Here is a 13,551-nt window from a genome sequence, read left to right on the forward strand (position 1 = left end):
AAACTCTGCCCCCACAGCCAAGGCTTTTTTTTTTTTTTTCCTTTTTCCTCTTTTAGATTGGGGTTCTGTTTTACCTTGTTGATTCACTGTTGTTGATTCTTTATTATTATGTTCCCTAATAAATCTTTTATTTTTCTAATTTTATTTTATTCTTTATACTTTGCTAGTGATCTCTCCTTTTGGCTTGTTCCCCCTTCCCCTTTTCTGTTTTCTTTTTTCTGGTGTGGTTTTATTTTACATTGTTGCAGTTGGTTCAATTATAGTTTTATTTTTCCTAATACATTTTTTATATTTCTAATTTTACTTTCTTTGATACTGTACAGCTTTTTTTTTTTTTTCTGTTTTCTTTTTTCTACTGCACCACAAAGCTTGTGGAATCTTGGTTCCCAGGCCGGAGGTTGGGCAACGAGTTCCTGTGGTGGGAACTCCAAGTCCAAACTGCTGGACTAACAGAGAACTTAGGACCCCAGGGAATATCATTCAGAGTGAGGCCTCCCAGAGGTCCTCATCTCAGCACCAAGACCCAGCTCTATCCAACTGCCTGCAGACTCCAGTGCTGGATGTCTCAGGCTAAACAGCCAGTAAGACAGAAATAAAGCACCACCCATCAAAAAAAAAAATGAAATTATAAAAAATACGTTACAAACAAAGGAGCAAGGTAGAAACCTACAAGACCAACTAAATGAAGACGAAATAGGCAACCTACCTGAAAAAGAATTCAGAGTAACGATAGTAAAGATGATCCAAAATTTTGGAAACACAATGGAGAAAATACAAGAAACATTTAACAAGGATCTAGAAGAACTAAAGAGCAAACAAACAGAGATGAACAACACAATTACTGAAATTAAAACTACTCTAGAAGGAATCAATAACAGAATAACTGAGGCAGAAGAACGGATAAGTGAGCTGGAAGATGAAATGTTGGAAATAACTGTCAAGGAGCAGAATAAAGAAAAAAGAACGAAAAGAATTGAGAACAGTCTTAGAGACCTCTGGGACAACATTAAATACACCAACATTCGAATTATACGGGTCCCAGAAGAAGAAGGAAAAAGAAAGGGTCAGAGAAAATATCTGAAGAGATTATAGTCGAAAACTTCCCTAACATGGGAAAGGATATAGACAATCAAGTCCAGGAAGCACAGACAGTACCATAAAGGATAAACCCAAAGAGAAACATGCCAAGACATATTAATCAAACTATCAAAAATTAAATACAAAGAAAAAATATTAGAAGCAACAAGGAAAAAGCAATACATAACATACAAGGGAATCCCAATCAGGTTAACAGCTGATTTTTCAGCAGAAACTCTGCAAGCCACAAGGGAGTGGTAGGACATATTTAAAGTGATGAAAGGGAAGAACCTACAACCAAGATTACTCTACCCAGCAAGGATCTCATTCAGATTTGATGGAGAAATTAAAACCTTTACAGATAAGCAAAATTTAAGAGAATTCAGCACCACCAAACCAGCTCTACAACAAATGCTAATGGAACTTCTCTAGGCAGGAAACACAACAGAAGGAAAAGACCTACAATAACAAACCCAAAACAATTAAGAAAATGGTAATATGGTAATAGGAACATACATATCAGTAATTACCTTAAATGTAAGTGGATTAAATGCTATAACCAAAAGACACAGACTGGCTGAATGGATACAAAAACAAGACCTGTATATATGGTGTCTAAAAGAGCCCCACTTCAGACCTAGGGACACATACAGACTGAGAGTGAGGGGATGGAAAAAGATATTCCATGCAAATGGAAATCAAAAGAAAGTTGGAGTAGCAATTCTTATATCAGACAGAATAGACTTTAAAATAAAGACTATTAAAAGAGACAAAGAAGGAGACTGCATAATGAGCTAGGGATCAATCCAAGAAGAAAATATAACAATTGTAAAGATTTATGCACCCAACATAGGAGCACCTCAATACATAAGGCAAATGCTAACAGTCATAAAAGGGGAAATCGACAGTAACACAATCACAGCAGCGGACTTTAACACCCCACTTTCACCAATGGACAGATCATCCAAAATGAAAATAAATAAGGAAACAAAAGCTTTAAATGACACATTCAACAAGATGGACTTAATTGATATTTATAGGACATTCCACCCAAAAACAACAGAATACACTTTCTCCTCAAGTGCTCATGGAATATCCTCCAGGATAGATCATATCCTGGGTCACAAATGAAGCCTTGGTAAATTTAAGAAAACTGAATTTGTACCAAGTATCTTTTCTGACCACAATGCTATGAGACTAGATATCAATTACAGGAAAAAAACTGTAAAAAATACAAACACATGGAGGCTAAACAATACACTACTAAATAACCAAGAGATCACTGACAAAATCAAAGAGGAAATCAAAAAGTACCCAGAAACAAATGACAATGAAAACACGACGACCCAAAACCTACGGGATGCAGCAAAAGCAGTTCTAAGAGGGAAGTTTATAGCAATACAATCCTACCTCAAGAAATAAGCAACATCTCAAAATAACAACCTAACCTTACACCTAAACAATTAGAGGAAGAAGAACAAAAATACCCCAAAGTTAGCAGAAGGAAAGAAAATATAAAGATCAAACCAGAAATGAAGGAAAAGATAGCAAAGATCAATAAATCTAAAAGCTGGTTAAGAAGATAAACAAAATTGATAAACCATTACCCAGACTCATCAAGAAAAAAAGGGAGAAGACTCAAATCAATAGAATTAGAAATGAAAAAGGAGAAGTAACAACTGACACTGCAGAAATACAAAGGATCATGAGAGATTACTACAAGCAACGATATGCCAATAAAATGGAAAACCTGGAAAAAAATGGACAAATTCTTAGAAAAGCACAACCTTCCAAGACTGAACCAGGAAGAAATAGAAAATATAAACAGACCAATCACAAGCATTGAGACTGTGATTAAAAATGAAATTGAGACTGTGATTAAAAATCTTCCAACAAACAAAAGCCCAGGACCAGATGGCTTCACAGGAGAATTCTATCAAACATTTAGAGAAGAGCTAACACCTATCCTTCTCAAACTCTTCCAAAACACTTCCAAAGATGTCACAAAAAAAAGAAAACTAGAGATCAATATCTCTGATGAACATAGATGCAAAAATCCTCAACAAAATACTAGCAAACAAAATCTAACAGCACATTAAAAGGATCATACACCATGATCAAGTCGGGTTTATCCCAGGAATGCAAGTATTCTTCAATATATGTAAATCAATCAAAGTGATACACCATATTAACAAATTGAAGGATCACAACCATATGATCATCTCAATAGATGCAGAAAAAGCTTTTGACAAAATTCAATACCCATTTATGATAAAAACTCTCCAGAAAGCAGGCATAGAGGGAACCGACCTCAACATAATAAAGGCCATATATGACAAACCCACAGGCAACATCATCTCAGTGGTGAAAAACCGAAACCATTTCCTCTAAGATCAGGAACAAGACATCTCACCACTATTATTCAACATAGGTTTGGAAGTTTTAGCCACAGCAATCAGAGAAGAAAAAGAAATAAAAGGAATCCAAATCGGAAAAGAAGAAGTAAAACTGTCACTGTTTGCAGGTGACATGACACTATACATAGAAAATCCTAAAGATGCTACCAGAAAACTACTAGAGCTAATCAATCAATATGGTAGAGTAGCAGGATACAAAATTAGTGCACAGAAATCTCTTGCATTTCTATACACAAAGGATGAAAAATCTGAAAGGGATATTAAGGAAACACTCCCATTTACCACTGCAACAAAAAGAATAAAATACCCAGGAATAAACCTACCTAAGGAGACAAAAGACCTGTATGCATAAAACTATAAGACAATGATGAAAGAAATTAAAGACGATACAAACAGATGGAGAGATATACTATGTTCTTGGATTGGAAGAATCAACATTGTGAAATTGACTATACTACCCAAAAGCAATCTAAAGATTCAATGCAGTTCATATCAAACTACCAATGGCATTTTTCACAGAACTAGAACAAAAAATTTTACAATTTGTATGGAAACACAAAAGACCCCAAATAGCCAAAGCAAGAGCGAGAAAGAAAAACGGAGCTGGAGGAATCAGAATCAGGCTCCTGGACTTCAGACTGTACTACAAAGCTACAGTAATCAAGACAGTATGGTACTGGCACAAAAACAGAGATATAGATCAATGGAACAGGATAGAAAGCCCAGAGATAAACCCATGCACATATGGTCACCTTATCTTTGGTAAAGGAGGCAAGAGTATACAATGGAGAAAAGACAGCCTCTTCAATACGTGGTGCTGGGAAAAATGGACAGCTACATGTAAGAGAATGAAAGTAGAACACTTCCTAACACCATACACAAAAATAAACTCAAAATGGATTAAAGACCTAAATGTAAGGGCAGACACTTTCAAACTCTTAGAGGAAAATATAGGCAGAAGACTCTATGACATAAATCATAGCAAGATCCTTTTTGACCCACCTCCTAGAGAGATGGGAATAATAACAAAAATAAGCAAATGGGACCTAATGAAACTTAAAAGCTTTTGCACAGCAAAGGAAACCATAAACAAGACGAAAAGACAACCCTCATAATGGGAGAAAATATTTGCAAACAAAGCAACTGACAAAGGATTAATATCCAAAATATACAAGCAGCACATGCAGCTCAATATCAAAAAAACAAACAACCCAATCCAAAAATGGGCAGAAGACCTAAATAGACATTTCTCCAAACAAGATATACAGATTGCCAAAAAACACATGAAAAGATGCTCAACATCACTAGTTATCAGAGAAATGCAAATCAAAACTACAATGTGTTATCACCTCACACTGGTCAGAATGGCCATCATCTAAAAATGTACAAACAGTAAATTCTGGAGAGGGTGTGGAGAAAAGGGAACCCTCTTGCACTGTTGGTGGGAATGTAAATTGATACAGCCACTGTAAAACAGTATGGAGGTTCCTTAAAAAACTAAAAACAGCACTACCATATGACTTAGCAATCTCACTACTGGGCATATACCCTTAGAAAACCATAGTTCAAAAAGAGTCATGTACCACAATGTTCACTGCAGCACTATTTACAATAGCCAGGACATGGAAGCAACCTAAGTGTCCATCAACAGATGAATGGATAAGAAGTTGTGGCACATATATACAATGGAATATTACTCAGCCATAAAAAGAAACAAAATTGAGTTATTTGTAGTGAGGTCAATGGACCTAGAGTCTGTCATACAGAGTGAAGTAAGTCAGAAAAACAAATACCATATGCTAACACACATATATGGAATCTAAAAAAAAAAAATGGTTCTAATGAACCTAGGGGCAGGACAGGAATAAAGATGCAGACATAGAGAATGGACTTCAGGACACGGGGAGGGGGAAGGGTAAGCTGGGATGAAATGAGAAAGTAGCATGGACATATATACACTACCAAATGTAAAACAGATAGCTAGTGGGAAGCAGCCACATAGCACAGGGAGATTAGCTTGGTGCTTTGTGAGCACCTAGAGGGGTGGGATAAGGAGGGTGGGAGGGAGACACAAGAGGGAGGAGATATGGAGACATACATATGCATACAGCTGATTCACTTTGTTATACAGGAGAAACTAACACAACATTGTAAAGCAATTATACTGCAGTAAAGATTTTTTTAAAAATGCATGTACCCCTATGTTCTTAACAGCACTCTTCACAATAGCCCAAACATGGAAACAACCTAGGTGTCCATCAACAGATTAATGTATAAAGAAGATGTGGTACATATATATACAATGGAATACTACTCAGCCATAAAAAGAACGAAATAATGCTATTTGCAGCAACATGGATGCAACTGGAGAATATCATACTAAGTGAAGTAAGTCAGAAAGAGAAAGACAAATACCATATGATATCACTTATATGTGGAATCTAAAATATGGCACTAATGAACTTCTCTATAAAAAGGAAACAGACTCACAGACATAGAGAACAGACTTGTGGTTGCCAAGCAGGAGCAGGAGAGAGAGAGGGACGGACTGGGAGTTTGGGGTTGGTAGATGCAAACTATTACATTTAGAATGGATAAAGAACAAGGTCCTACTGTATAGCACAGGGAACTATACTCAATATCCTGTGATAAACTATAATGGAAAAGAATATATTAAAAACAAAGAAACAAAAAGGAATTCCTGGGTTGTACTTCATACTGCAGAATTTCAACCCTTAATAATGCAGTGATGGTAGGACTTTATATAATAGATCCGACACAATCAATCTTCTAGAGTCCCTCTCAATAAACCCTCAAAAAGAAAGTTTTATCCTTTGGAAATTTTCTTATAACTGGACTAAAGATAACATGAAGGAAATTAAAAACAAAACAACCCTAAAAATGTCTGGAGGTAGGAGTCTAATACAGACAGTCATTTTTAAATGCTTCCTGCTTCTGTGATGTTTGGGGGGATAAGGAGGGAGGGGAACAACATTTCTTTGGAATAAGAATAATAAGAGAAAATATATAGAGTTTTGAGATGGCTGGTTTTTGAGATACCAAAAGCAGCTTTCACCTTAAAGACTAAGAAAGAAACAGTCATTCAGAAATCATTTAATTAGAGGAAAAACTCCTTTAACTGTGGCTATAAGAAGTTAATCATTTTCATTTAAATGGATAATTTAAAATTAATAAGTTTTCAAAGACTTCAAACTATAATTTAAAAAGTGGGGCTTCCCTGGTGGCGCAGTGGTTAAGAATCTGCCTGCCAATGCAGGAGACACAGGTTCGAGCCCTAGTCTGGAAGATCCCACATGCCACAGAGCAACTAAGCTCGTGCGCCACAACTACTGAGCCCACACACCACAACTACTGAAGGCTTAGAGCCTGTGCTCCTCAACAAGAGAAGCCACTGCAATGAGAAGCCCACGCACTGCAACAAAGAGTAGCCCCTGCTCACTGCAACTAGAGAAAGCCCACGTGCAGCAACAAAGACCCACTGCGGCCAAAAAAAATACCAAAAACTGAAAATAATCTGAATTGAAATCCTACTTTCCATAGCTTCAATCCTAAACCAAGGAAAGCTTCAAGAATTTTAAACAAACCAGAGAGATTAAAATGAGCTGTTACAGACTATCTCACCATTTAAAGAACAGTGATCAAATAGAAAGAAAACCCTTTCCAAGGACATTTCCCTCACCAATTGCATACAGTAGATTTTCCTAAGATAATTAAATTTTGCAAATCCAATCCAAATGAAAACATGAGGGAAATGCTCTATTTAAGCTTCCCCATGTTACAAGTTTAGGGCCATGGTTTTCAAATTGTATAACATAGGAAGCCCTCTTAAGGTGATCCAGGACCATCCTGGGGACCAGGAGAAACAAAGCAGGAACAAAGCCATCTGCTTCCACAAAAGCTGCAACAAGAGAAGCACTATTTTCTGATTTCCAGGCTAGCATTCAAGATATGAATGCAGTTCTTTAAAAAAAGAACTGGCAAGTGAAAAAATATGAAAAATGACATTTACCTGGGCATATAATGCATAGCCTTCAGCACACCTTGGAAATTTCTTTATGACCTCTTCAAAACCTTTCATAGCTGCCTGGATTTGTGAAGAATTGTTTCCCGTATATGCTTGGCGATACTGTGTAAAAAAATCAAAACAGGCCTGTCAAATCAAGAACTCAAAAACTCAGGAAATGTTAACATATTATAAAAGTCACACAAAATTACATAAATATTTCCAGAGAAGCAGGCAATCTGCTACATAATTTGCTGCATCTAAAAGGGTTCCACGGGAATATCTCTAGAGCAGGGATCCAAAGGCTATGTACAATTAGGACTTCATTGCCACTAAACAATTTCAAGATGTTCAGTATTCTATAAGAAGACAAACTAACTTGTAACAGGTTAACTTTGTATATAAGTAGGGGAATTTTAAATTCAATATATTATCACTTTATTATTTATTATTACTTCATAATAAAAGTATTATAAAGCTTCTTCATCTGATAACATTTTTAATCTGTAATATAAATGTGTTTGTGACCCAATTTCTTTCTTTAAAAGGAAAATCCTTTTAGGACTCAGGGTATGGGGTTAACTGAAGAATCTGATTTCACTAGAAATGGCCTTATTTTACCTAATTTTCAACTTTGTGTTTCTGAATATTAATAGCTCTACAAAGGCGAAATGAGAGATGGGTTATATGGTGTCATGATTGCAGAGTATTTCCTCTAAATGCTTTTGTTCTTCATACTGGTTTATGGTAGAGAATTAGAGAGAAGAGTGCTGTTTAGGGGGCATAAAATCAGGGACAAACATCTATCAAGATGAACCAAATAAGGCATCCAGAGAAATATTGGAGCAGAACCTCAAGTAATACACACTTCTACTTTCCTAAACTGACATTTTTTTCTCCCTGTCAGTAGATGATTTTGTAGACAATGATACTCATTTTTGTTATCAATGGGAAATACTGATGTTTAGGAAAATACAAAAGAAAGTCGAACCTACCAATGCAAAACATTTCTGAGCTTGTGCCAGAGCAGACTCAGGTCTTAATCTAATACATTCATCAAAATCTGCTACTGCTTCTTCAACTTGATCAAGCAGTATTTTCAGCTAAGGAAAAAAAGTACATAGATAAACGCAGTTCAAAATAACAAGTACACCAGTTAAATATGTACCGTGTCTCTTAGTACATCTCTGCATAATGCTACGCATGAAATTATTCACTATAGAATTACTTTCTAGAAATACTGAACTAGAAAATCTTATAATTTTAAAGGAAAGATTCTAAAACTTAAAACCAGTGTCCAATTTTTTTAAAAAGCACTATAAACCTACCATTTTTCATCACTCTTAAATGATTTTTCTTCTAGAAAATGAAGTATCTGTACTTTCAAACGTCAAAGTAGATCAGACAGTAGATAATTACATTTCAAATTAATCTTAAAAGACACTACCAGTAAGGATCAAAATACCAAGAATTTTAAGGTTATCTCAACACTTCTTAAGACCCTTCAGACAGAAATATAGTATGGAGGTTCCTTAAAAAACTAAAAACAGCACTACCATATGACTTAGCAATCTCACTACTGGGCATATACCCTTAGAAAACCATAGTTCAAAAAGAGTCATGTACCACAATGTTCACTGCAGCACTATTTACAATAGCCAGGACATGGAAGCAACCTAAGTGTCCATCAACAGATGAATGGATAAGAAGTTGTGGCACATATATACAATGGAATATTACTCAGCCATAAAAAGAAACAAAATTGAGTTATTTGTAGTGAGGTCAATGGACCTAGAGTCTGTCATACAGAGTGAAGTAAGTCAGAAAAACAAATACCATATGCTAACACACATATATGGAATCTAAAAAAAAAAAATGGTTCTAATGAACCTAGGGGCAGGACAGGAATAAAGATGCAGACATAGAGAATGGACTTCAGGCCACGGGGAGGGGGAAGGGTAAGCTGGGATGAAATGAGAAAGTAGCATGGACATATATACACTACCAAATGTAAAACAGATAGCTAGTGGGAAGCAGCCACATAGCACAGGGAGATTAGCTTGGTGCTTTGTGAGCACCTAGAGGGGTGGGATAAGGAGGGTGGGAGGGAGACACAAGAGGGAGGAGATATGGAGATATACATATGCATACAGCTGATTCACTTTGTTATACAGGAGAAACTAACACAACATTGTAAAGCAATTATACTGCAGTAAAGATTTTTTTAAAAATGCATGTACCCCTATGTTCTTAACAGCACTCTTCACAATAGCCCAAACATGGAAACAACCTAGGTGTCCATCAACAGATTAATGTATAAAGAAGATGTGGTACATATATATACAATGGAATACTACTCAGCCATAAAAAGAACGAAATAATGCTATTTGCAGCAACATGGATGCAACTGGAGAATATCATACTAAGTGAAGTAAGTCAGAAAGAGAAAGACAAATACCATATGATATCACTTATATGTGGAATCTAAAATATGGCACTAATGAACTTCTCTATAAAAAGGAAACAGACTCACAGACATAGAGAACAGACTTGTGGTTGCCAAGCAGGAGCAGGAGAGAGAGAGGGACGGACTGGGAGTTTGGGGTTGGTAGATGCAAACTATTACATTTAGAATGGATAAAGAACAAGGTCCTACTGTATAGCACAGGGAACTATACTCAATATCCTGTGATAAACTATAATGGAAAAGAATATATTAAAAACAAAGAAACAAAAAGGAATTCCTGGGTTGTACTTCATACTGCAGAATTTCAACCCTTAATAATGCAGTGATGGTAGGACTTTATATAATAGATCCGACACAATCAATCTTCTAGAGTCCCTCTCAATAAACCCTCAAAAAGAAAGTTTTATCCTTTGGAAATTTTCTTATAACTGGACTAAAGATAACATGAAGGAAATTAAAAACAAAACAACCCTAAAAATGTCTGGAGGTAGGAGTCTAATACAGACAGTCATTTTTAAATGCTTCCTGCTTCTGTGATGTTTGGGGGGATAAGGAGGGAGGGGAACAACATTTCTTTGGAATAAGAATAATAAGAGAAAATATATAGAGTTTTGAGATGGCTGGTTTTTGAGATACCAAAAGCAGCTTTCACCTTAAAGACTAAGAAAGAAACAGTCATTCAGAAATCATTTAATTAGAGGAAAAACTCCTTTAACTGTGGCTATAAGAAGTTAATCATTTTCATTTAAATGGATAATTTAAAATTAATAAGTTTTCAAAGACTTCAAACTATAATTTAAAAAGTGGGGCTTCCCTGGTGGCGCAGTGGTTAAGAATCTGCCTGCCAATGCAGGAGACACAGGTTCGAGCCCTAGTCTGGAAGATCCCACATGCCACAGAGCAACTAAGCTCGTGCGCCACAACTACTGAGCCCACACACCACAACTACTGAAGGCTTAGAGCCTGTGCTCCTCAACAAGAGAAGCCACTGCAATGAGAAGCCCACGCACTGCAACAAAGAGTAGCCCCTGCTCACTGCAACTAGAGAAAGCCCACGTGCAGCAACAAAGACCCACTGCGGCCAAAAAAAATACCAAAAACTGAAAATAATCTGAATTGAAATCCTACTTTCCATAGCTTCAATCCTAAACCAAGGAAAGCTTCAAGAATTTTAAACAAACCAGAGAGATTAAAATGAGCTGTTACAGACTATCTCACCATTTAAAGAACAGTGATCAAATAGAAAGAAAACCCTTTCCAAGGACATTTCCCTCACCAATTGCATACAGTAGATTTTCCTAAGATAATTAAATTTTGCAAATCCAATCCAAATGAAAACATGAGGGAAATGCTCTATTTAAGCTTCCCCATGTTACAAGTTTAGGGCCATGGTTTTCAAATTGTATAACATAGGAAGCCCTCTTAAGGTGATCCAGGACCATCCTGGGGACCAGGAGAAACAAAGCAGGAACAAAGCCATCTGCTTCCACAAAAGCTGCAACAAGAGAAGCACTATTTTCTGATTTCCAGGCTAGCATTCAAGATATGAATGCAGTTCTTTAAAAAAAGAACTGGCAAGTGAAAAAATATGAAAAATGACATTTACCTGGGCATATAATGCATAGCCTTCAGCACACCTTGGAAATTTCTTTATGACCTCTTCAAAACCTTTCATAGCTGCCTGGATTTGTGAAGAATTGTTTCCCGTATATGCTTGGCGATACTGTGTAAAAAAATCAAAACAGGCCTGTCAAATCAAGAACTCAAAAACTCAGGAAATGTTAACATATTATAAAAGTCACACAAAATTACATAAATATTTCCAGAGAAGCAGGCAATCTGCTACATAATTTGCTGCATCTAAAAGGGTTCCACGGGAATATCTCTAGAGCAGGGATCCAAAGGCTATGTACAATTAGGACTTCATTGCCACTAAACAATTTCAAGATGTTCAGTATTCTATAAGAAGACAAACTAACTTGTAACAGGTTAACTTTGTATATAAGTAGGGGAATTTTAAATTCAATATATTATCACTTTATTATTTATTATTACTTCATAATAAAAGTATTATAAAGCTTCTTCATCTGATAACATTTTTAATCTGTAATATAAATGTGTTTGTGACCCAATTTCTTTCTTTAAAAGGAAAATCCTTTTAGGACTCAGGGTATGGGGTTAACTGAAGAATCTGATTTCACTAGAAATGGCCTTATTTTACCTAATTTTCAACTTTGTGTTTCTGAATATTAATAGCTCTACAAAGGCGAAATGAGAGATGGGTTATATGGTGTCATGATTGCAGAGTATTTCCTCTAAATGCTTTTGTTCTTCATACTGGTTTATGGTAGAGAATTAGAGAGAAGAGTGCTGTTTAGGGGGCATAAAATCAGGGACAAACATCTATCAAGATGAACCAAATAAGGCATCCAGAGAAATATTGGAGCAGAACCTCAAGTAATACACACTTCTACTTTCCTAAACTGACATTTTTTTCTCCCTGTCAGTAGATGATTTTGTAGACAATGATACTCATTTTTGTTATCAATGGGAAATACTGATGTTTAGGAAAATACAAAAGAAAGTCGAACCTACCAATGCAAAACATTTCTGAGCTTGTGCCAGAGCAGACTCAGGTCTTAATCTAATACATTCATCAAAATCTGCTACTGCTTCTTCAACTTGATCAAGCAGTATTTTCAGCTAAGGAAAAAAAGTACATAGATAAACGCAGTTCAAAATAACAAGTACACCAGTTAAATATGTACCGTGTCTCTTAGTACATCTCTGCATAATGCTACGCATGAAATTATTCACTATAGAATTACTTTCTAGAAATACTGAACTAGAAAATCTTATAATTTTAAAGGAAAGATTCTAAAACTTAAAACCAGTGTCCAATTTTTTTAAAAAGCACTATAAACCTACCATTTTTCATCACTCTTAAATGATTTTTCTTCTAGAAAATGAAGTATCTGTACTTTCAAACGTCAAAGTAGATCAGACAGTAGATAATTACATTTCAAATTAATCTTAAAAGACACTACCAGTAAGGATCAAAATACCAAGAATTTTAAGGTTATCTCAACACTTCTTAAGACCCTTCAGACAGAAATATTAGATAAAATTCTCCATTAGAAAGAACCTGACTTTTCTGTTATTATATGGATTAGCCCATACTTTCTACTCTAATGCATTCCAAGAAGCCACGTCACACAAGCAGATTTATAAAGCCGTGTTTCCTCCAGATGAGGCTGAAATTGGGAACTGTTTTCTTCACTATATATTTTTACTAAAAAATAAATATGCATGTTATAAAACTCCATTCAGAAGAGATTTTTTTTGATACTGTCTGGATAGTTCAGGCTAATATTTCCTTACAGCAAGAAGCTCACAAAAATCATTCTGTTGATTCTAGCATTAACTCAAAATGCTCATTACATTTTCTTTCTTTAATTTGTCACTACATGTTTTTAATGTTTTAATGTTGAAACATGTTTTACGTATTTTTAATGTTGAAAACCTATGAAGCAGAAACAACTGAAAAACAAACCTGATATGGCAAA

The 13,551-nt window shown here is 35.6% G+C and overlaps 1 protein-coding gene across 1 annotated transcript in view; it reads right to left on the minus strand.

Moving 5' to 3' along the window:
• TOMM70 (translocase of outer mitochondrial membrane 70) overlaps nt 1-13,551 on the minus strand; it is a 50,790-nt gene that overhangs the window by 7,191 nt on the left and 30,048 nt on the right. Inside the window, exons 8-9 of the mRNA XM_024759230.1 lie at nt 12,581-12,688; nt 11,592-11,708 (exon numbers count right to left, since the gene is read on the minus strand). Coding sequence (XP_024614998.1) covers nt 11,592-11,708; nt 12,581-12,688 — 225 coding nt within the window. The remainder of the gene's footprint in view (nt 1-11,591; nt 11,709-12,580; nt 12,689-13,551) is intronic.

This window comes from Neophocaena asiaeorientalis, unplaced genomic scaffold (assembly GCF_003031525.2).
Source record: "Neophocaena asiaeorientalis asiaeorientalis breed wild unplaced genomic scaffold, Neophocaena_asiaeorientalis_V1.1 scaffold197, whole genome shotgun sequence".
Taxonomy (NCBI): Eukaryota; Metazoa; Chordata; class Mammalia; order Artiodactyla; family Phocoenidae; genus Neophocaena; species Neophocaena asiaeorientalis.